Here is a 25446-nt window from a genome sequence, read left to right on the forward strand (position 1 = left end):
CCCCACCCACCCACCCAGGAGGTGCCGGGCTTTGAATCCTCGCGAGGAAAAAAAATGGCAGGGCTGCAAGCTTCCTCCCCAAGTTTCCAGAAGCACCTGCCACCAGCCTTGAACACCTCCCCCACCGAGGCTCCGAAATCCACAATCCTGGCCGTAGACTTTGCAAAACGAGGGGACGGACACACGCAGCGCGTCCCCCATTCCCACCGGAATAAGCACGCACAGGCTTCTGAGCGCCTGCTGATCCACACAATTATGAGAGAAAGTTCCAGGGGGAGACGACAGGGCTCCTCCGCAGCCCCGGGGCTCCAGCCGCGCGACCCAGACGTGACAAGCATCATGGACTCCCGGGCTGCAGGGACGAGAGGCGGAAAGTTGCCCAACAGCCCCAGAGACACTGCTTGGAGAGGAAGGGGGAAGAGAGGCGCGCGTGCCCCCCTTCCTCCCCCCACCCCCAAAGCCGGGAACGGCGGAGTGAACCCCCAGCTCCGAGAGCGTCGCGCCGCTTTATTTACAAACAATGCGCTCCGCTAGCGGATGTGGGGGAGGAGGGCGGAAGGACCCAAGCTCCCCTCGGTCCCTCTCCGGGGCGCTCCCGCTTTGGGGGTCCCCTGGAGACGCTGGGCAAGAGCGCCCCAGGGGCGGCCCCTTTCCCCTCCCCCTGCAAGCGCGGGACAGGAACTCCCGGGGGAGTCTCGGGCAGGAAGAGGGTGCCACTCACCTCGTCTTCGGAAAGTCCATAGACCGGCTCCCCGAGCCCGGTCGCCATGGAGCCGGCGCCCCACGCGGGGTCCGAGGCGCTCCCGGCGGCTGTGCTGCGGCGCGGGCGGGCGGTAGGGTCTCCCCCCAGCCTCCGGGTCCCGCCGGTCCCGCACCCTGCTCCGCACACGCCCCGCCGGGGGAGCGGCTGGGTGCGGGCAGGTGAGGGTGCCCGAGCGCGCGACCTGGCCGCTGCGGCGCCGCTTCTTCCCGGAAGGCTGCAGGACCGGCTGGCCGGCGGCTCCCGAGAGCGCGCCGAGCAGCGGGCGGCAGCCCCAGCGCCTCTCCCTGCTCGCGGCGGCGGCGCGGAGCCCGCCGGGCTTTCCCTCCCCGCGGCCCGCGCCTCCCTCCCGCCCCGCCGCTCTCCGCCCCTCTCCGCCCCTCTCCGAGCCTGCTCTGCGCTGCCGGGGACCCGGCTCGCCCGCCCCCTCACTCGCGCCGTCCGGGCCCCCGTTCTCTCCGCCCCCTCCTCCGCCTCCTCCCACCCGCGCCGCCAGGGGACCCTCCCCGCTCGCCGGGGCGGGCGCACGCGCCCCCCAAGCCAATCACAGGCCGGGCTGGGGGACGGGCAGCGGGCTGCGGGGGTGGTGGAGTTCAGCCCCACGCCCACCCCGGCCCCGGGCCTCCAGCGCGGCGCCGCGGGGGTCAGTCGGCCGCGGGGAGGGTTCGCTGGGGCGTGTCCGGGCGCGCTCGGCCTGCGCAGCCGACCCTCCCTCCGCTTTGGGGCGGAGGCGGGCTGGATGCTTGGGGGCGACGGGGCATTTTGCGAACAACGACGAAAACGCCCTGAGCGTTTCTTCCACCCGGTGGTCTTTTTACCGAGGGCGCTGAGCTCGCTGTTGATTGTGAAAAGGGGAAAAGATGGATGTTTCTAGACCCTTTTAAATTCTGTGCAGCCCCGGCGAGCAGGACTTGGCTACACTGTCAGCTCCTGGGAGCGAGCCGCCCGGCGCGGCCTCCAGCCGAGGAGAGGCTGCCCCGGTGTGGCCGCGAGTCGCCATTGCCTGTGTCAACCTTCCAGGGAACAAAACCAACACAGCGCCCGCCCCGAGTACACACCCACCCACGCGAAAGCAGACAGCATGGTTCTTTGAATAAAGGGCAGTTCATTTTTGAGCCGCAACGTGAAATATCAGACTCAAGCTTAAGGTTATCCTTTGCATATGCAAACGGTCGAGACGTCTTATTAGCCACCGTAGGATTCTTCCACGTCCTAGCTACTGTTTCTCTAGCAAGCAGTTCACTTAATCCTTCCGATTCACAGGACTGCAAGAGACTAAAGAAGTGAAAGAAATTCGTCAGTCGACTTTTTCAGGAAGCCTTTTCTTAAATTTAGGTGTTAAGTGCAGTTGTGAGTTCAAAAACAAAACAGACGCAGAACATTCTATTTGCCTTTGAAAAGGAAACATCAAAGTGCCTGCTTGGGTATGATTGGGATGCATTTAGGATTTTCATTCAAGGAAGTTAAGAGAAAACTCTTGTGACCCGAAAGACTCCTCTTCCTCGTCGCCCGCTACAAAACTAAATATCTTGTTCGCCCAACCCATCCTCCCTTAACCTCTTCTTTACCTCCCTTCAACATGACTGGTTTAAAACGTGTACCATAGAATGGATTTTCTTTGAAGACTTAACACTACTCAGAAGCCTTCTCTAGAAATCTTCATCCATCAAGTCCACAGTACTTACAGGTCACAAAACCCCAAATAAGAAACAAATAGTCTTTATGGTTTAAAAGTCAGATTTCTGTTCATTCTTTCTCTACTGGGGTTTTTCAACCTTTTCAAACCTGCAGTATTTAGGCTGGGCGCGGTGGCTCACACCTTTAATCCCATTACTTTAGGAGGCCTAGGAGGGCGGATCACTTGAGGCCAGGAGTTCGAGACCAGCCTGGCCAAATGGCAAAACCCTGTCTACTAAAATACAAAAAAATAGCTGGGCGTGGTAGCAGGCGCCTGTAACTTCAGATACTCGGTTAGGCTGAAGCACGAGAATTGCTTGAACCCGGGAGGTGGAGGTTGCAGTAAGTCAAGATCAGGCCACTGCACTCCAGCCTGGGCAACACAGCGAGACTCCATCTCAAAAACAAAAACACCCTAAAGTATTTTGACAGACAAAAGGTACACATGCTCTCTCGCTCTCTCTCTCTTTCTCTTTCTCTTTCTCTCTCTCTCTCTCTCTCTCTCACACACACACACACACACACACACTCTCTCTCTCTCTCTCTCTCTCTCACACACACACACACACATTCTCAGATGCCCTTCCCCAGCCTGTGACCTTCGTGGATGACAGTCAGTGCTTCTCTACCTGCCCTCACTAGCCAAGCCTTTGTAAAATTTGTACAGTTAATATTATGAAGGAAGGACAATAATTGATTAATAATGCCAGCATTTTGGGAGGCAGAGGCAGGAGGATCATTTGAGGCCAGGAGTTCAAGACCAGCCTGGGCAATATAATGAGAACCCTGTCTCTATTAAATAAATAAATAAATAAATAAATAAATAAAAAGCCAGGTGTAGTGGCATGGGTCCAGGTCCATAGTCCTAGCTACTCAGGAGGCTGAGACTAGAGGATCACTTGAGCCCAGAAATCCAATGTTACAGGGAGCTATGATACCGCCGCTGCACTCCAGCCTGAGTGACAGAGCAAGACCCTGTGTCTCTAAATAAATAAATAGATAAATAAATAATTGATTCTTAACATGTGCTGGTAGAAAACTAGGACACTCCTAATCACACAGGACACTCTAATAACACAGGACACTCCTTCCATATCCTGGAGGTGCACGATTTCAGGCTTTGCCTTTGGGTGAGGCTATATTATCTGGAAACTGTAGAAGGGTGTGGCAGATTCTCTTCCTGTCCTTTATCATATACTCTTGCATACCCACCACAGCAGCCTATACCCCTGCACTCGGGATGATGTCCGTATCTTTCCCTGTGGGATGGTTATTAGAAACTCTAGGATGAAACTTGCGATATGTCACTTATTGTGGGATGTTTATAAAATCGTTATCCATGACACCAACATCCTCTGTAAGAAGACTAATAAACTAGACATTTATTTCAGATCTACAAAGAAAGGCATTTTTTGTTTTCAAGAAACTGATAAGCTTTTGCATGGCGGCTGTCCAAAATTGTTAAAACTGAATGTGCTTTTCTATCTACTTTGGCCACCAGGAAGCTCAGAACCAGTTTCATGGTCTTAAAGCAATAAAATAACCCATTAAAAAAAAATCAACTCCCTTTGTAACTACATACCAACTTTTCCCCAGTGCTGTGGTTCTCTACTCTGCATGTACATTGCAAACATCTGGGGAGCTTTAAAATAGACTAAGTGCCCAGTAACCAGCATCAGAGACTATGATTTAATGGGTTCTGACATCAGTAGCTGCAACAACCTCCCAGGTGATGTTAATATATATTTAAGGCTCAGAACACCAGCTTAGGCCAGTGGTTTCCAAATTTTGCTACACGTAGAAACATTTGGGAATTTTTACTCCAATTCCTCTCTGCCTCCTACTCCCAAACATTATGATTTAATTAGTATGGGATGCCACGTGGGCATCAAGAGCTTTAAAAGTTCCTCAGGTGATCCTAATGCACTGCTGCAAAGTTTGGAGACATCTGGCCAAGATTTATATTACTATTCTTTTTTTTTTTGTCTTTTCTTTTCTTTTTTCTCCAAGAGACAAGGTCTGGCTCTGTTGTCCAGGCTGGAGAACAGTGGCATGATCTCAGCTCACTGTAGCCTCAAACTTCAGGGCTCAAGTGATCCTCCCACTTCAGCGTCCCAAGTATCTGGGACTACAGAAGCAGACCACTGTACCCAGCTAAGGTGTTTTTTTTTTTTTTTTTTTTTTTTTTTTGTTTTTTTTTTTTGTAAAAATGAGGTCTCCCTTTGTTGCCCAGGCTGGTCTCCAATTCCTAGCTTCAAGTGATCTTCCCACCTTGGCCTCCCAAAGTGTTGGAATTACAGGCATGAGCCACTGAGCCCAGCCTATATTCCTTTTCCTTATATATTTTCCATGACCCTGTTTTTTCATTCCTTTTTTTTTTAACTTAGAGGAAATTACATGTTATAAACACACTCAAGTCTTTTGTGGAGTGAGGTAGGATGTAAACAGACATATGTAGGTGACTAGCACATCAATCAGTTTACCCATCATCTACTCCAAAGTTTCAGATCAGTAATCCGATTTCTTGGGGAAGAGGGAGGACAACCCGTAAAGGAAACTATTCAGCAGGTGTATCGAAAGCAATGTTTCACCCAGGCACGGTGGCTCATGTCTATAATCCCAGCACTTTGGGAGGCCAAGGTGGGCGGATCACCTGAGGTCAGGAGTTCAAGACCAGCCTGGCGTATATGGTGAAACCCCTTCTTTACTAAAGATACAAAAATTAGCTGGGCATGGTGGCACTGCCTGTAATTCCAGCTACTTGGGAGGCTGAGGCAGGAGAATCACTTGAACCCAGGAGGTAGAGGTTTCAGTGAGCAGAGATCGTGCCACTGCATTCCAGCCTGGGTGACAAAAGTGAAACTCAATCTCAAAAAAAAAAAAAAAAAAAAAAAGTGAAAGCTAGGTTTCCTCCAGTCCGTTTTGCATCTACCCAACAATTACATAGAACCTTAACTTGCAGATTCTCCTCTAGAATTCATTTCCCTTTGTTTCCTTTGCAGGCTGCCTTTAGAATCTTAGATTTGATACTGTGGGTGTTTGGTGAATACTCTTCACTAGGATCATTAGAAATAAAAAATTAGCAAGAACAGTTTTAAAGTACAATGGGTAATCACAAATAGGAAACATTTTAATGCTACTCCTCTTTACAAGTTATTGAGTTGTCTTAGCAAAACTATGTAGATCATAATCACATCTGGGAAGTACCCAGAGAAGAAGAATAATACATGTCACATGTTTAAGTTTCATATAAATAACACTCGATTTTTCTCTTCAATTTTTGGTGATGATTTGTCTTTTTTTTTTTTTTGAGATGGAGTTTTGCTCTTGTTACCCAGGCTGGAGTGCAATGGCGTGATCTTGGCTCACCGCAACCTCTGCCTCCCGGGTTCAGGCAATTCTCCTGCCTCAGCCTCCTGAGTACCTGGGATTATAGGCATGCATCACCATGCCCAGCTAATTTTTTTTTTTATTTTTAATAGAGACGGGGTTTCACCATGTTGACCAGGATGGTCTCGATCTCTTGACCTCGTGATCCACCCGCCTCGGCCTCCCAAAGTGCTGGGATTACAGGTTTGAGCCACCACGCCCAGCCGATTTGTCTTCTTTAAAAAGAAGGCCTATTAAGCAGACACTTTGAAGATGGCCACAAACCTGTAAAAACTGGTATCATCTTGGAACTCAGCACCATTCCTTGACACACAGAAATGTCACAAAGTTAAACCATTTATGATGATTTTAAAAAGCTATATTATGCTTCAAATTTTTGACAAATATACAGGTGGGTAGCAAAGAATAGCTTGTAAATAACTCATCTTTTTGTATAAAAATAGCTGTATTAGGCCATTCTTGCAATGCTATTAATGAAGAAATAACTGAGGCCAAGTGCAGTGGCTCACACCTGTAATCCCAGCAGTTTGGAAGGCTGAGGAGGGCAGATCCCTTGAGTCCAGGAGTTTGAGACCAGCTGGGCAACACAGTGAGACCTCATTTCTTAAAAAAAAAAAAAAATACAAAAATTAGCTGGGCCTGGTGGCTTGTGCCTGTATTCCCAGCTACTCAGGGGTCTGAGGCAGGAAGATCCTTTGAGCCTTGGAGGTTGAGGCTAAGGCATGCCAAGATAGTGCCACTGCACTCCAGCTTGGGCAACAGAGCCAGACCATGAAAGAAAAAGAGAAAGAGAGAAGAAAGAAGAAGGAAAGAAAGAAAGAAGGGGGGAGGGAGGGAGGGAGAGAGAGAAAGAAACAAGGAAAGAACGAAGGAAAGAACGAAGGAAGGAAGGATGGATGGAAGAAAAGCAGAAAAGAGAAAAGAAAAAGAAAGGAAAGAAAAAGAGAGAAAGACCTGAGGCAGGGTAATTTATAAAGAAGAGGTTTAATTGGCTCATGGTTCTGTAGGCCGTACAGGAATGTACAGGAAGCATGGTGCTGGCATTTGCTTCTGGGGAGGCCTCAGGAAGCTCACCATCATGGTGGAAGGCGATGGGCAGCCAGCACTTCACATGGTGAGAGCGCGAGCAAGAGGGGGTGGGGAGGTGCCACATACTTTTAAACAACCAGATCTCACGTGAACTAACAGCTAGAACTCACTTACCATCAAGGGGATGGTGCTAAGCCGTTCATGAGGGATCTGCCCTCATGATCAAGTCACCTCCCACCAAGCCCCACCTCCAACATTGTGAATCACATTTCAACAAGAAATTTGGAGAGGACAAATATCCAAATCATATCAATAGCTGAGCTTAATAAGAAATACATTTTGAATACCTATTTGCTATTTATTCTAGAGCTCTGAAACTAATAAAATGTTGCTGGATTCTCAAACTGTTCTTTGCTCAGTTAAAATCTGTTAAATTTAGGCCAGGCGCGGTGGCTCAAGCTTGTAATCCCAGCATTTTGGGAGGCCGAGGCGGGTGGATCACAAGGTCAAGAGATCAAGACCATCCTGGTCAACATGGTGAAACCCTGTCTCTACTAAAAATACAAAACATTAGCTGGGCATGGTGGCACGTCTCTGTAATCCCTCCCCTTAGGAGGCTGAGACAGGAGAATTGCCTGAACCCAGGAGGTGGAGGTTGCAGTGAGCCGAGATCGCGCCATTGCACTCCAGCCTGGGTAACAAGAGTGAAACTTTGTCTAAAAAAAAAAAAAAAAAAAAAAAAAAAAAAAAAAAAAACCTGTTAAATTTAATATGTCTGAAGTTTGTGTTTTTTTTTAATGCCTAATGTAACAAACCAAAAGTTCTTATCTTAATCCCATATCTGAAGATGAAGCTTAAAAAAACTATTTTGATCAGGTGTTTGTTTGTTTATGTTGAGACGGAGTCTCCCTCTGTCACCCAGGCTGTAGTGCAGTGGCACGATCTCGGCTCACTGCAAACTCTGCCTCCCAGATTCAAGCTATTCTCCTGCCTCAGCCTCCTGAGTGGCTGTGATTACAGGTGTGTGCCACCATGCCTGACTAATTTTTGTATTTTTATTAGAGATGGGGTTTGCCTGTGTTGGTCAGGCTGGTCTAGAACTCCTGACCTCATGGGCTGCCCACCTCGGCCTTCCAAAGTGCTGGGATTACAGGCATGAGCCACCGTGCCTGGCCAAATTTTTTGTTTATTTTTAAAAACAATTTTGTAGAGACAAGGTCTTGTTATGTTGCCCAAGCTGGTCCCAAACTCCTGGCCTCAAGTGATCTTCCTGCCTCGGCCTCCCAAAGTGTTGGGATTATAGATGTCAGCCACCATGCCTGACTCCCGTCTTTTTTTTTTTTTAATCACCAAATTAGATATTATTATTATATTACACAATTTCTTTTAGCATTACCAATGTATTTTGCGGTTTCTTTTCTAAGGATTCCTTGTTGCTTCTTAGACGTTCCTTTGGTATGGTTTTCCTTCCTCCTAGGAACATTCTTTAAAATTTCTTTAGTAAAGGTCCATTGGTAATAAACTTGCAGTTTTTGTTTACCTGAAAATGTCTATCCTCATCCATGAGAGACGGTGAAATGATATATTAGAAACAGACTCAAAGCTGTTGTGGAACGTGGCTGGATGTAAATAAATGTTCTTAATGTGATTAGTGTCATTGATCGGTTTTACCTAACCCCTATCCCTCTGAAGTCTCAGGTTTATAATCAGTGTATTTTGGGGGGTTTTAGGGGACAGAACAAGCCTTCAGAAAAAAAATAGTAGCCTTATCCCAGGTAAAATGTTGTTTCATTCTCAGCACTGTGAAAATGTTCTTCCTCTGATTTCTGGCTTCCATTGTTGATGAACGGTCAGCTCTTATTCTAAAGATTGTCCCTTTTAAGTCGTTTGCCTTACCTCCAGCTGCTTTTTGTTCTCAGTGTTCTAAGCTTTCTATAATTTGTCCACATGTGGCTTTCCTTTTCTCCATCCTGCCTAATGTACTCTGTGGTTTTTCTATCTCAAATTTAAATCTTATTTCTGGAAAACGCTCAGCTACGAATCTATCTATTCATATATTCTGTTTTATCTGTTGTTTATATTCTGTTCTTCTAGGGCTCCAATTAATTACATGTTAGACATTCTCATCCTATCCCCTGTATCTCTTAACAGTTTTCATATTCAGTTTCCCTGTCTGCTACACTCTGGGTGATTTCCTCAAACTTCTACTTTGCTTGAACTCCTGACCTCAAGTGATCCACCTGCCTCGGCTTCCCAAAGTGCTGGGATTACATGTGTTAGCCATAGTGCCAGCCTAAAAACTTGTTGTTGTTTTTTTAAATCATACCTTTACATTCTAATTTATCCCCATTCGCATATATACGAAACTTTAAAATCAAACATCAAGTTCCTGTTTCCTAGAAATTGGGAAGAGCATTAATTAGTTCATATGGCTGGCCCCTGACACATATTACCACACATTTGGTGACATAAAAGAACATAAATTTTTTCTTTTACACTTCTGGAGCCCAGAAGTTCCAAATCAATGTCAACAGGCCAAAGGACAAGGTAGCGATTATAGGGGAGAATCAATGTCCTTGCTTTCTAGAGCTGGATTCCTTGTATTCCCTGGCTAACATCCCCTCCCTGCTGGTACCATCTTCAGAGCCCTCTCTCTGCTAAGGTCATAACATCACCTTCTTTCTTCTGTCTGCAGTCAAGTATCTTTCTGCCTCCCTCTAATAAGGACACATGATTATATTTGGAATCCACCCACATAATCTAGGATACCCTCTCACCTCAACAGCTTTAACTTGATTACATATACAAAATCTCCTCTGCCATATAATCACATTTACAGGTTCCAGGGGTGAAGTCCTGGATATCTTTGGAGACCATTATTCAATCAACTACAAGAAGTATGATGGCAAATTTCAGAACAAACTTTTCTAGATGCCACAGAAATGCTCAATTATTTGAGTCCAATTTTTGCAAGATAAGAGAAATTATTTGTGTGGTTTTTTTCTACTTCTTTGCATTTTTATTTTCCGAGAAGCGAAATAAATTATGTCCTTCCAGTCTAGGGTAGACATTCTAAGACAGCAGCTTTAATAAACAATTTTGACAAGTTTAGTGATTATTTATTTTAAAAATAACAATGTCTTTAGTAGTGTGAAAAATCTCTCCTTAATTTAAAAGGTGACCGATGTGTCTTCTCATTTTAGAACTCTTTGATTACTCCACTAATAAAATTTCAAAGTATGCTTCTAGATGATTTTCTCTACATTTATGGTTTGTTTAAAAGCAGGAAGACCCAGAAAAAATCTTTGAATGACTCAACTAGCAAGTCCAAAGATGTCTCCAACAATGTTGGATTTGCTTTCTGCTGTGTGTGTGGCAGGGTTGGATTGGGGTGCATGTTGGAAAAGAGAAAGGGGATTCACATAGTGGAAATTCTCTTAAATGATCAGTAGTGGCTTCACAATTTATGAGTTAGCAGTTGAGATAACAAAACCAACTCCTTCAGCTAACAGTGGCCAACAAACATCCTATGTTTTTCTTTATAATTTTCCCAACGCCCGACCTCCAGTGCAATCCCCATCATGCTCACTGTCCCCTCTCCACTCCTACCGCTTTTGGAATAGAATCTTCTAGTACTATGAACTATTATTTTAGTATCACTGACTATGTCAAAATTTGATCCCAACAGAGACAATTCCTCCACAGATTCTAGATTCCATTCACCAGCGTCTCTAGGACATATTTCCTGGGAGTGCTGCAGTCTTATCACGGTGGTACTATGGCTAGAGCGGAGCCACTTCTCTGCCTTTCCACAAAGGGCAAAACTTAAGAGAACAGGATTAAAGTACAGGAGATTTTAAAAAGTCACAGGTTTGACAACATACTTAGTTGGCAAATTCATGGGAAAACAAGACTTTCACACATTGCTGGTGAGAATGCAAAGCAACCCCTGTGAAGAGACATTTGTCTCTGTCTAGCAAATTACACTGGTATTTCCTCATTAATCCAGCAGTCCCACTTCTAAGGCTATCTGCACTGGCAAAATATGAAGTGAAATGTGCATTTGAAATATCAAAAGATTGGAAACAACCCTAAATGTCCACCAATAGAGAAGTAGTTGAATCAATTATTGGTATAGCCAGCCAGTGAAGCACCGTGTAACTCCATGAGGACGCTTCCTCTACACTGAGGTGGAGTAATCTTCAGGGTATATTAAGTAAAATAATAATTTTTAAAAAGCAGAGTGCAGAACCATGTTTATCCTGGGCTACAATTGTATACATGTGGAAAAGCAGGCCTGAGTCTAGAAGTATAGATGCTATCATCAGGGCTCTGTCTCTCAGCTCTGCGAGTTTCTGCTTGGCTTCATTCTGCAGTCTGGTTTCCATATAGTAAATAAAAAGACTGCTTGCACTGCAAGCTACCCACCTTCCCTGCAAAAAAATCAAAAACATAAACAAACAAACAAAACCTAGCTTTTATCAATTACACCTTGATAAAGCTGGAGGTGCTTGGAAGAACTGGTCCCCCCCTACCCCCCACCAAGACTATTCTACCAAACAAGGAAGGTATAGACTGGGTCACAGGTCCACCCCTGTGCAAGGGGGAGAAGAGAAGAGGGTAGGGTAGAGGACAGCCCCACGGGAACCACATAGCATTGAGGGAAGAAAAGGTCTCCAGATAAAATGAGGGTACTGAACACACAAGGACAACAGATGCCCAGTCCAGGCGAAGACCTCTGAGAATGAGACAATAGGAAGAGATTATTGCATTTGTCCAGACATCATATTTCTATACAAAATATGTAAGATATTAAACACCATGAGCCTCCTTATCTCAGGAGATCAGATGGAAGCAGCTGTCAACATTTCTTAATCCTTCATGTCCAATGACTCATAGCAATATATTGAATTAATTTAGGACCTGCCTTATAATTTGATTCTGGGTTTTCCATTGTACCTAGTAGATTTTTAAGGGAATCTGAAGTCCATCCTCAGGAAATAAAGCAGGAGTTTTAGAAAGGGAATTCTGAACTATAAAGGTGCGATAAAAACATCAAGACTCGCGCCTGTACGAGGACAAAAAGCTTTCAGTGTTATGTTTCATGCCCAGAGAGCTCAGCCTTTGCTTCCCCGAGTATGGTTGCCTCTGGAGTTCCCTGGGGCCAACTGTAATGAAGATCTGCCAGGAAACAGCGGGTACTGCTTATTGGAAGGAGAGTAACGGCCTTAGAAGCATTTTGGGAGAGGCAGAGATGCTTCCATTGGCCTTGTCCACCCAGGCCACCTGCTCAATCTTAGAATTTTTGAAGATAGGCAGAAGCATCCACATGAAAGCAAATTTCTAGGCACTGAAAGGCTGTGATGGCTAAGAAAGTCTGATTTTTCTGGTGGCTCCTACGTGTTTCAGTATGAAAACTTCTTCTTCTTTTTTTTTTTATTGCATTTTAGGTTTTGGGGTACATGTGATGAACATGCAAGATTGTTGCATAGGTACACACATGGCAGTGTGCTTTGCTGCCTTCCGTCCCCTCACCTGTATCTGTCATTTCTCCCCATGCTATCTCTTCCCACCTCCCCACCCCCCCGCCCCTCCCCCATTTCCCCCCAACGGACCCCAGTGTGTAGTGCTCCCCTCCCTGTGTCCATGTGTTCTCATTGTTCAACACCCACCTATGAGTGAGAATATACGGTGTTTGATTTTCTGCTCTTGTGTCAGTTTGCTGAGAATGATGGTTTCCAGGTTCATCCATGTCCCTACAAAGGACGTGAACTCATCGTTTTTGATGGCTGTGTAATATTCCATGGTGTATATGTACCACATTTTCCCTATGCCCAACGATGATAGACTGGATAGGGAAAACTTCTTCTTTTTTAAAAAAAAAAAAAAATAGAGACAGGGTCTCACTATATTGCTCAAGCTGGTCTTGAACTCCTGGCCTCAAGTGATCCTCTGGTCTCGGCCTCCCAAAGCACTAGGATTACAGGTAGGAGCCATCATGCCCAGCCAGTATGAAAGCTTCTGTAATAACACATTCTTCCCACCTGTTTCAGCATGAAGACTTCTAAGATCAACTACTGTTATGAATTGTTGCAAATATAATTTCTCCTCCTCTCTTTCCCTTTATCCTAAAACGAGACATCTCTGGATCATGGCTAGAGAAATCTTCTGTCTTTCATGGTTGAAACTGAGCCTGGGGAAATGACCTTGTTACCTTTTCATAGATAATTCCAGTAAGCCCTGCTAGTTAATGGCCTCTTATTCTGTATGGTCTCCAAGATCGGCTAATTAAAGGCTCAACTCCAATTAATATACAACAAACAAAACTCCTATGCTTTGTTTGTTCATCTGTTTGTTTGTGACAGAGTCACCCTCTGTTACCCAGGCTGGAGTACAGTGGCACGATCTCAGCTCACTGTAACCTCCTCCTCCTGGGTTCAATCAATTCTCCTGCCTCAGCCTCCTAAATAGCTGGGACTACGGGTGCATGCTACCATGTCTGGCTATTTTTTTTTTTTGTATTTTAGTAAAGATGGGGTCTCCCCATGTTGCCCAGGCTGGTCTTGAACTCCTGGGCTCAAGTGATCTGCCTGCTTCAGCCTCAAAAAGTTCTGGGACTGCAGGTCTGAGCCACCATGCCCAGCAAAACTCCTGTGCTGTTTGATAGCAGAAGTTTCTCATAATCATGCAAGCTCACATACTTTTTAAAACTCAGATATCTTGGCCAAGTGTGGTGTTGTGCAGCTGTAGTCCCAGCTACGTGGGAGGCTGAAGCAGAAGGATCACTTGAGCCCAGGAGTTCTAGGCTGTAGTGCGCGATGATACAGCCTGCGAATAGCCACTGCACTCCAGGCTAGAACACTTGTCTCTAAAAAAAATGTTTTCAATCAGAAATTGTCTGTTATTTCATAGCATCAATGACCCTCTATTAAAACACACAGCACATTAAAACTTCATTTCCATTTTTTATGTTTAAGTTTATCATTAAAGTTTGTTTGACACTGTAAAGTCCTTCTTGGAGTCTCATGTCATGTATGCTTTTTCTTTTTTGCCACTGGCATCCACAGATTCCCCTCCCTCAACATAGCTATACTGAGTGAAGGCTGGTACCTGGTTCATCATGATTCTATCGACCTTAACTTCTGAGATAGAATCCACCTGTGATATAATGAACAGATGCCAAGATTCCCCCTACCACCCTCCTGCCTTCTCGGGTCCTTGACCTCCTCATGTCTAATGACCTTCTCTCGCTTTCTCTATGTCCTGGACCTTATCAACACTCCAAACTGCTCTACCTTTAAGCTCAGGGATTTAAACACCAGTTTACCTACCACAGACTCCTCTTACCCCAACCAGTGTTACATGCTCTTTGACTTCACCAAAAACATGACCCCCTCCACTTTCTCCTGATTTTGAGCCCTCTTAGTTTTAACTTTACCACCTTTGTTGTCTAGCTTTCATTCCACAGTCTCACATTCCAGTCTCTTTCTTGAAATTACCCTCAAATGGCCTTTCCCTCTGTCCTCTGCTGTTTCTGCTTTATCCAAGCTTGAATCTGAGTAGCTGAGACTCACTGAAGAAAGTGAAGGATTTCATCAGTTTTCACCCACTGTGAGTTCACAGTCACCCAACCTCACCTGGGCTTCCATCATCCCCAGCTCCCTTCCCCTCTCTGTACTCTCACCTCTGTTTCCTAGTTCTAGGAGAAAACAGAAATCATCACACAGATCTCACAGCCACACCCAGAAAGCATCCCCATCCATACCCTGTCATCCTACTTCCTTTTTTGTTCTTTTCCTGTTAGAGATCAGTCATCCCAAGGAAGCCTAGAACACATTCTCTCCCAGGCATCCTCTCTCTTCCCACTGGATCCTTTCCGTCTGTATTTAAATGTTCTTCTAACCTGGGAACTCACCTTCATTTCCCACGAAAGGCTCTGTCTCCCTAGTTTGCAAAGAATACATTTTTAAAAAGTAAAAATAAAGAGATGTACTTCGAACCTAAAAAATAAATTTTAAAAAGCCCTCTTTGGACTTCACATCCTATTCTAATAACCACCTTAACCACCTGATTTTGTTTCTTCTCTTCATGATCCAGTGTCTATTCTTGCTGTCAACACTTCCTCATTACCATTTATCCCCTCATTCATCCAGTCTGGTTCTCATGCTCCACTGACATTTCTTTCATTAACTTCAACGAAGATACATATGCCACTTCAGCCAGGGGATGCCTTTTGCTCTTTATTTAATTGTTCTCTAAATGGTATCCACCACAGAGATCTCTCTTCTCCAGAAACTTTCTGTGGTATCCCCTGTGCTCACTGATGCCACACTTGCCTGGTTTCCCTTCCACCTTTTTGGCTTCTTCTGTTCAGTTTCCATCATAGACTCTTCTCCTCTGTCCAGTGAGCTCTGAGGAGCTCAATGCTAGATACTTCTCTCTTCCTGCCTTTTATGTATCTCCTGTGATAATCTTCTCTTTTCTCCCTTTAACCACTATCTCTTCACCAAAGATTCTGAAATATCTATCTCTGTCCAAGACCTCCAAGTCAGTGTGTATGTATCTATCTAACTGACCACACAGCCACTCCTGTACATCTCAAATTCAGTATGTCTTCAATTGAACCTATTCTCTCTCTCCCATCCACCTATCCCCCAGGTAAATTCCAGACAGAACAAGGAGCATAATCAGAGACATGGAGTCTGAGTGAGAAGCCTAATTTAGGAGCCATATGTGACTCTATTAGGGTAAACGTGTGAGAAATGGTTTTCTTAAAAGTAAAATAAAATATTTTTACAACATCTGCGATTTGGGCCCACCCTTAATTCATTATTCCTTCTATAGCCAGATCTCTCTTTATTTAAAGGGAGTCAACCCTTCCTCACTCTCCATCCATTTGATTTGGATGGGGTTGACTCCATTTCCTGAAGAAAGGCACTGGCACAAGGGTGGCCAGTCAGAGCTCCAGACTCCCTGCCACAGTGATGGGTTCAGGAATGGGCACATGACCCAAGTGGATCAGTAAGAGTCTCATGCTAGACTTTTTACAGGAATATGGTTTAAATGGCTTGGTGTTTCCACTGAGGTTCCAAAGATGATGACATAAATTGAAAGCCTAGTGTCATTGGTGGCCATCTTTATCACCACATGGGAATGACCTACCTAAGAAGGCAATATCAATGTCACAAGATTAGATTTGCATTTCAGAACAGTGAAACCAATAGACAGATGCAGTGACCCAGGTAAGGACTTTGAACTAAGATCGCTATAGAAGATACAGAAAGATGAGGAAATATCTGAAAGGTAATCTGAGTGGTAGACTCTCAAGAGTAAGGAGCCAGTTGGAGACAAGAGAGAAAGAAGAATGAGAACCGCTTCTGGTTTTCCGGATCAGCTGGCTGAGCAGATAATTATGTCATTCTCGATACAGGGAGCATGGAAGCCAGTAGATGGCTAGTAGCAGTGGCCTGGGAGTGATATGGAGGATGATTTGATCTAATTTTGGATAGATGAGTTTGAAAGGTTTTGGTGCATGAAGAACATGTAAATGAAGATTTTAGAAGATGCATTTATGAAAGAAAATGAAAAGCAGTGGTCAATGAGATAGAAGAAAAACCATGAACAGCTGGTATCAGAGAAGTTGGGTAGGAAGTCTAAGATCTCCAATTTGTAATCTCCAGCCCAAGCTTTTCCTAGGAGCTCCAGACTCGTATATCAACATTTGTTAGACATTTCCATTTGAATGCAAAAACAGCTAGAATAAATCAAGCATTTCCAATACCCAAAACCTGTTTCCATATGAATCAGTTCCATTATTTTATAGTTGCATAAAAAGCAAGGAATCCTTCTAGATACTTCACCTTCCTTATTTCCCACAAAAATTCCAGTGATTTTTATCTTCTCTTTGTACCCTTCCCCCTTGCTCTGTTGACACTGATCTAGTTTTTCATCTCTTATCACAACCCCTGTAGTTTCTCAAAAAAGGAAACACAGATATAGCTTACCCCTCACCCCACACCCTCCACGATCATTTGCTCATGGAATCCTGGATTCCGAGCACTTCTGGCCTGCTCTAATGGACTCAAGGAGTTCCTTGCTATGTCTTAGTCTTATTTGCCAGTAGAAAAATGAAGAGTAGAGTTTGAGGAGACAGCATGGGAGAGGCAGCATATAGCCACATGGTAAAAACACATCCCCTGCTTGCCCTACCTCTTCTTCCTTCCCAGATCTCCCCACTGAGGTTGTTAAGGGAATGGGCTGGCCTTAGATCAGACAACAGAGGGGCAGGGTTTTACTTTTCTGAATGAAATAAACAGGATCTCACTATGTCGCCCAGGCTGGAGTGTAGTGGCATGCTCGGCTCACTGCACCTCAGCCTCTTGGGCTCAAGCAAGCCTTTCGCCCGAGAGTACATGTGTGCACCACCATGCCTGGCTAACCTCTTAAAATTTTTTGCAGAGCTAGAGTCTCACTGTGTTGACAAAGCTGCCCTCAAACTCCTGGGCTCCAGCAATCCTCCCGCCTCAACCTCCTGAGTGGCTGAGATGACAGACGTGAGCTGCCACACTTGGCTAATTAAAATATATATATTTTGTAGAGGCAGGGGTCTCACTATGTTGCCCAGGCTGGTCTCAAACTCTTGGCCCCAGTGATCCTCCCGCCTTGGCTTCCCAAATTGCTGTGATTACAGGCACAAGCCAGCAGTTGTTAAAGAAGAGCCTCTGATGTGTAGAGATTAAGCTGCCTATAAATACTACTTTTAGTTTTGCTCTGGAACCTCAGTAGGTAAGCTCCAGGAGGCAAGGACTGTGGAAATCAAGTTTCCCACTGTAGCTCCAGCTTAGAGCTTCTGCCTTGTACATAGGAGGCACCTATTAAATAATCATGCAATGAGTGACTATTACATTGGCAACTGATGTGGGCAAATATCATTTTGAAATTCTGATCCAGTTTGCATTAAACAGCTTCCAAACAGTATTCTGATGTACTCTCTCAGAAGCAAAATAGGCCTGAAGATCATGAACATAATTCTGCAAGTCAGCATGCCTCATACCCCCAACCCTTTCTCAGTCGATATAAGACCCCTCGAGGCAAATATTCTTTTATCACTCACTTGGAAGCAACAAATGTCTCTCTCGTTTAGATCCTTTCTCCAGGATAAATTTCCCACTTCAGTAAGAAAAACGAGAATACTAACATAAGCCTACCCTTTCCTGCCTCACAAAGTGGGTATGTGAATAAATTAGATGATATTTCTGAAGGCTGACTGTATTTATAAATTCTAAATACTCAGTAGTCTTTAGGATGTGCCTAATAATACACATACAACCACATTCCCCAAAATGTAACAACTGCATTGCGTAAAAGCTTGATATACATGTGTTTTCACATGAGACTAACCTTTGAAAATGATGAATCTCCAGGTGTAGCAGGTTGAAATAAAGCAAGCCTATCCAATCATAAACACATGAGGGACAGGCTCAGTCTGTTCATTAAATTCTGGAACACACAAGTTTGAGAACATCCTTTGAAGCTTAAAATAAGTCGTTTTATACTTTACACCATGGACTTCAACCTTATGAAAGTTAGTCCCAGATAAAAGCCTCAGCATGAAAATAAATTAGAAAAAGTTTAGTTAAGTCAGTGAGCAACAGATTTCAAGAGAACTTTTATCATTTTCTCATGACAGCAAACACTAAGAGCCACAAGGTGTTGGGGATTCCACTTAGGGCCGTTTAATCTTTTGAGGTTTTAGCATGAGGGTAATTATGACATCCCATGTCATACCCACTTCATGCTGCTGGCAGAACACTGGCTTGATTCGCGGCCAGCCTGACCTCATAGGAAGAGCTATTTGTTCCAGTTCTTCAACTCCAGCGTTATAAAGGAAATTATATGAAAGATTTCTCATGTTAGCTATAAGTGCTCCAAGTTTAGACAAACTGTCCCTGTCTCTCTTGAAGAATAAGTACAATCCTTTTCCTATGTTATTTCAGGCCCGATTTCTTTTTCTTTTTCTTTTTTTTTAAGACAGTTTTGCTGTAGTCTCCAGGCTGAAGTGCAATGGCATAATCTAGGTTCACTGCAACTTCCTCCTCCCAGATTCAAGCGATTCTCCTGCCTCAACCTCCTGAGTAGCTGGGATTGCAGGCACATACCACCATGCCCAGCTAATTTTTGTATTTTTAGTGGAGATGGGGTTTTACCATGCTGGCCAGGCTGGTCTCGAACTCTTGACTTCAGGTGATCCACCTGCCTCAGCCTCCCAAAGTGCTGGGATTACAGGCATAAGCTACCATGCCTGGGCTCTTCTTTTCTTAAAAAACATGATCTTACCTAGGCGGTAGTGCAGTGGTATGATCATAGATCACTGCAGCCTCCATCTACCAGGCTCAAGCGATCACAAGTAGCTGGGACCACAGGTGTGTACCACCTTGCCTGGCTTATTTTTTAAAGATTTTTTGTAAAGATAGGGTCTCACTATGTTGCCCAAGCTGGTTTCAAACTCCTGGGCTCAAATGACCCTCTGGCCTCGGTCTCCCAAAGACTTAAGTCCTTCTAAACCAGCAATGTGTGTATACATGCATGTGTGTGCCTGCAGCTATGTGCATCGTTTTGTCTCATATCTTGTCTTCCCATACAAGCAAGCATGAAAATACAAGCAGCAATACACTTCCTAGTCCCAGGGTCTCAAAAGCCAATCTTAAAGTTTCCACACTCACTCCAGGATGTCAGCCACTTCTAGTGTGGCTGTGGAAATCTCAAAACAAAACCCATTTCTTAGGCTAGAGGTGGTGGCTCATGCCTGTAATTCCAGCATTTTGGGAGGCTGAGGCCGGCAGATCCTTTGAGCTTGGGAGTTCAAGACCAGCCTGGGCAATATGGCAAAAGCCCGTTTCTACCAAAACAAAAACAAAAAACACCCACAACTCATTTCTTCTCATTTCAAGTTTTTTTCTAGCTCTTCTAGAAGATACATGTCAAAAGGAATGCAGGAGCTGGGAGAAACACCACATCAGAATGAAATAAAACAGCAGCATGTTCAGGAATCATGGATCCAGGCACAAATTAAGGTAGCACCTCCAATCTCCCATTTCTTCTTCATTCAGGATATAAAACATTCTGCTCTGAATTCAGTTTTATAATTTCTCTTCCACACCACTGCATGAAAACAAATTCATGGAATGCGATTTGATACAGGGTTCCTGTATTGAGAGAATTAAGGGGAATAGCTTGAACCCAGGAGGCGGAGGTTGCAGTGAGCCAAGATTGTGCCACTGTACTACAGCCTGGTAACTCCATCTCAAAAAAAAAGAAAGAAAGAAAAAGCAAAAAAAACCCAGAAAGTTGACCGAGATGAGAAAACCCCAGAGACATTGCTGGTCATGGCTCTTTGCAACTGGGCTAGTAACAAGTCCTGCTGTGAATGAGTAAATGATTCCTGCACAAAACCAAGAGCATTTATGAACTTGCTTTTCTTTTTAAATTTTTATTTATTTATTTTAGAGCCAGGTTTTCACTCTGTTGCCCAGGCTGGTGTGCAGTGATGTAATCTCAGCTCACTACAGCCTCAACCTCCTGGGCTCAAGCTATTCTCCCACCCAGCCTCCTGAGTAGCTAAGACTACAGGCATGCACTATCATGCCCAGCTAATTTTTTGATATTTTTACAGATATGAGGCCTTGCTATGGTCCCCAGGCTGGTCTCGAACTCCTGGGCTCAAGCAATTCTCTCACCTCAGCCTCCAAAAGTGCTGGGATTACAGGCGTGAGCCAGCTTGCTTTTCTTATACATTTAAAAAGTGTCATAATGGAAGGAGAGGGTGATGTGTACTCTAGATCCCAACTTAGCGACGCTATTTCTGTCATGGACAGCTACGACAGTTCTGGAATAAAAGTGGACAGTTCTGAAATTAAAAAAAAAAAATCATTGCACATGCTGGAAAAGCAGAATAAGTGTACTTTGGGAAGAAAGAGAGAGACCATTTAAAACCTTGACTCATCTACACAAGGTAGGAGGTGTGGTCCCTGCAGCCACGCAGAGACAGATGACCTCTGCAGGGGGAGCAGTTATAGCGCCATTGGTGACTGGAAGCCCCGTGTGGGAGCTGTGTGACCTTGGTCACCTTATTCCATTTATTAAATATTTGTTGAGTTCATGGGGCCAGGGAGTGCAGGGAACATAAAGATGGGCGAGATAAGCTCTGGCTCTCTGATTCCCAGTTTCCTCATTACAGCTGAGGTCCTTCCCTATTCTAGGCATATCTGATTCCAGGGTCCATTATTTAAGATGAAGGAAAAGTTGAGGAAGTATGCTCTCCTCAGAGGCATTTATTTCATCTAATACTTAAGCAGTGATTAATCTTAAGTCCTAATAGGACTTTAAATAATTTGAGCCTAGGCTTTGCCATCTGTAGTTAGGGATAATTAATATCTCTCCTATTATCAGCCAGAAAAAAGACTTTGTCAAGCTTAAGGGCTATTAAAATGTACTCCGCAATAATGAGAGTCTATGTTAGCAGTTTTCAGCCTTTCCAGCATGCTACAATAACCTAGGAAGACTTAAAAATAACCAAGTCATGCAAATAAATGCAGGCATGCTCTTTCTCCCTGCGGATGTGATTGACAGCGCATTGGCAGCGATGCCATAGCTGGCTGACACAGCACAGGAGCTTTATCCCACTAGGAACAAAACAGGTTTTCATTTTTTTGTTTTGTTTTGTTGCAGCTTTTTTTTTTTTTTCCATGCATATAACCACCATACTCCAGCATCAGTATAGGGAAGTGTTACCCAATTTACAACATTATTTCTTTTTTTGGCTTTAGACATGAGATGAGAAAAGTTGGCCTGGAAGCCACTGGAGGAGCAAACTCACTTGTATAACATCCCAGAACCGGGCGGCATAGCCATAGTGAAAGGTGGTAATATATAGTGATGGAAACATTTGAAATTATGATGAATAAGGCCTGCATGACTGGCAATCAACTAAAACCAAGGTCTGAAGTTCGGAAGACCTGTGTAAAGGCTGATACACAAAACAAATGCGGTATTTCCAAATGGCACATACTGTGGTTTGCATTTTACTCCCCAGATGCTTGGCGGGCATATTTCCAGTCTAAAAGGTTGGTAACTTTCCTGGTGCTCCTCAGGACACTTTATTCCTTTGCTCTGGTGACTTTTATAAATGTTTATAGTGCATTTCACTCTGTAAATCGAATGGTGGAATCTGATGGGCTATGAGGAGCCCCATGCTCTTTCTATAACTATGTGTACATTTTCTCTAGTTAAGTGCTAAAGTAACACCCCGTGGAATGAAAGGAATAACAGTACAGGCACAGTGAAAAGCCTTTTTCTGGTTCTCATCTAAACACATGACACACATTTTCAGAAATAAGAGAAGCTAAAACATCGACATGCTTTACCGTTCCAGATACTCTCTGGCCTCTCTTTTTTTTAGCCTGTGCTTTTTAAAAGTAGACTGTTTTCATGAGTAACCAAAAAAAGATAGTAGAAATAATTGCAGCTAGCATTTATTTTTATTCTTTTCTTTTCTTTCTTTCTTTTTTTTTTTTTTTGAGATGGAATCTCGCTCTGTCGCCCAGGCTGGAGTGCAATAACATGATCTCAGCTCACTGCAGTCTTCACCTCCTGGGTTCAAGCAATCCTCCTGCCTCAGCATCCCGAGTAGCTGGGATTATAGGCATCTACTATCACACCCGGCTAATTTTTGTACTTTTAGTAAGGATGGGGTTTTGCCATGTTGGCCATGCTGGTCTCGAACTCCTGACCTCAGGTGATCCACCTACCTCAGTCACCCAAAGTGCTGGGATTACAGGTGTCAGCCACTGTGCTAGGCCCAGCTAGCATTTATTGAGTTCTTACCACATGCTGGGTACTATACTAACTGCTTTATAGTTTTTTCTTATTTAACCTATTTAAACTGTATAATTTAATCCAGTGTATTTTCTTGGTTGTTTTCACCAGGAAGGCAGTCAAAACCTCTAGCTAGCCTTAGTACCAGCAAGGAAATTTCAAATGAGACGTTGGGCAAGTTGTTAACTGGACACCTATGAGTAGGTGCTATTGTTGCCCCCATTTTATAGAAAAGAACACTGAGATATAAAAGCTTAGTCTTTGCACCTGACCCAATTCCAGAACTTATGTGCTTAGGAATCCCCCTCTGAGCCCTCTTCATCTAAAGAGAATCCACAATCTGCTTGTGTTCACTTTAAAATGTAGAAATATATAACCACTCATTCAGCAAATATTTGTTGAGTACCTAACACATGTCATATCATACACGAAGAAACTAGGGTACAGGGTTGAATGAGACAGTCACAGGCCAGACATGGTGGCTCATGCCTGTGATCTCAGCACTTTGGGAGGCTGAGGCCGGCAGACCATGAGGTCAAGAGATGGAGACCAGCCTGGCCAACATGGTGAAACCCCATTTTTGTACTAAAAGTACAAAAATTAGCCAGGCCCGGTGGTGATACCTGTAATCCCAGCAACTCAGGAGGCTGAGGCAAGACAGGAGAATTGCTTGAACCTGGAAGGCAGAGGTGCAGTGATCCAAGATCGCCCCACTGCACTCCAGCCTGGGCTACAGAGCGAGACGCTGTCTGAAAAAAAAAAAAAAAAAAAAAAAAAAAAGACATGGTCTCAGCTACCTGAAGATTACAGTCCAGCTGGAAAGACAGGTGTTGTATAATAGCTGCAGAGATAATTATTTAAGTTCAACCATGGCAAAAAGCCAAGAAGGAAGACAGAGTGACAAGTCAGAGCAGCTGACAGTGGTGAAGGGCTTACTGTAGGTTGAAGAAGTGGAAGTCAACCCAAGATGAGTGCTTACTAAGTGCCAGGCAGTGCTCTAAGCCCTTCACATTTGCCATTTTATATATTATTCACAACAGTTCTTGGAGCTAGGTGCTATTATTGTCGTCATTTACAGAGGAGCAAACTGAGCAGTAATGGGTTAAGTAACTTGCCCAAGGTCTCACTTTGAGATTTCCTTGCTGATACTAAGGGTAGCTAGTTTCCTAAGTAACAATTAACATATATTTATTTTTGTTTCATGTGACATTGATTATAGCAAATTTATTCCTTGATATAGCCTCTGCTATTTTCTTCTTCTATAGTCATTTTTGTTCTTTTATCATTCTTCCTGGATACATTTCGAGGTAAATTTAGTCTTCTTTTTTATCTTAGCAGAGTACATAATGCAATATGCACATTGCTTTGCATTCTGAAGCACGGAAGTGATTTTTTTATTAACTACCATATCCAAAAGATAGTCACTGCTCAACTTTGTATACTGTGTTATCTGAAGGCCATGATCAAAAGAGCAATTCACTATGTCATCAACTGTCATGTTATATTGCCTGGATTTTAGAGAATAGGGATGGTGGTTGGTTAATAGCCCAACTCGAAATATTACGAAAGAGGGGCAATTTGAACTGAGATCATTTACAACTCTCAGAATGGGAACTAGTGGTAGAAAATAAAGAAGGGCAATTATGTGGGGCTAATTATATTGAAGGAAAGTGAAGCCAAGCGTTGGAGAGAACTCTGGTGTCTATTACGAGGTAGGAACTGAGATGGGAATAGGAAATGGGTGGCTTCTGTAGTTGGACTTTTAAGTTAGCAGGGATGGAGCTGAATCTGCATAATCCTGAACCTTGGAAAAGGAATTTGAGATGTGTCTTCTGAGCTAGGCCAACTGGAGGAAACCAAAGTTACCCTAAATCATCTGGGTCTCCTGTAGATGACCCAGGGGACCAGTCCCAGCTCATAGGAACAGAAGGTGGCGAGCATTTACATGACAGGGAACCACTGTCAGGAAGTGAAAGCGTCTTATTTGCAGTAAATCAGGGCACATTTATACCATTCTGTGGAGACTGCAGGGAAGAGAGATGTTTCAGTGAAGAAGGGATGCTAAATTGGATTAATTACATAGCACACATTAGCACTAATTAAAGATGTGTAATGCATCATTGGTATCTTCTTATTCAGTATGCTCTCAGCTGCTCATTTTCCTTCAGTGAACACAGAAAATATTAATAAAGGCTTTAATATAGTCACTTTAAACTTTGGAATCCAATTCTCCTTTTAACATGTAGCTGAACCTTTTATGAGGAAATTCCAAACCTTATTCTTTTAGTCAAGGTCTTACTGCACTTATATTTTTAAAGAAGAGATTGTTAAGTCCATCACTAAGGTATTTATAAATCAGGATTTTCCTGCTATCATCTGTTACCCCACTTCCCCAGAAAGGACAAACCAAGCCCACAACCCTTGGGTTCTATACCAACTGATGGAGAAACAATGATGAATAAGACAAAGAATCTTTTTTAAAAGACATAGCACAGAAAGGGAAATAGCTGACTGGGCATGGTGGCTCATACCTGTAATCCCAGCACTTTGAGAGGTTGAGGTGGGAGGATCACTTAAGCCAAAGAGTTTCCAATTACAGCAATCTATGATGGTGTCACTGCACTCTAGCATGGATGACAGAGTAAGACTCTATCTCAAAATATGAAAATAAAAATAAGTGAAACAGCCATGCAAATAAACCACATAATTCAGTATGG

The 25446-nt window shown here is 43.9% G+C and overlaps 1 protein-coding gene across 3 annotated transcripts in view; it reads right to left on the reverse strand.

Moving 5' to 3' along the window:
- NEDD4L (NEDD4 like E3 ubiquitin protein ligase) overlaps window positions 1-840 on the reverse strand; it is a 357512-nt gene extending 356672 nt beyond the window's left edge. For 2 of the 3 annotated variants that reach the window (XM_010336772.3, XM_003926040.4), the window contains exon 1: window positions 722-839. In XM_010336772.3, the coding sequence (XP_010335074.1) occupies window positions 722-769 (48 nt within the window). In that variant the 5' untranslated portion in view covers window positions 770-839. Of the gene's footprint in view, window positions 1-721 lie in introns of all 3 variants that reach the window. The other variant, XM_074383355.1, reaches the window with a different exon arrangement.
- Window positions 841-25446: the final 24606 nt, after the last annotated feature.

This window comes from Saimiri boliviensis, chromosome 13, assembly GCF_048565385.1.
Source record: "Saimiri boliviensis isolate mSaiBol1 chromosome 13, mSaiBol1.pri, whole genome shotgun sequence".
Classification (NCBI taxonomy): domain Eukaryota; kingdom Metazoa; phylum Chordata; class Mammalia; order Primates; family Cebidae; genus Saimiri; species Saimiri boliviensis.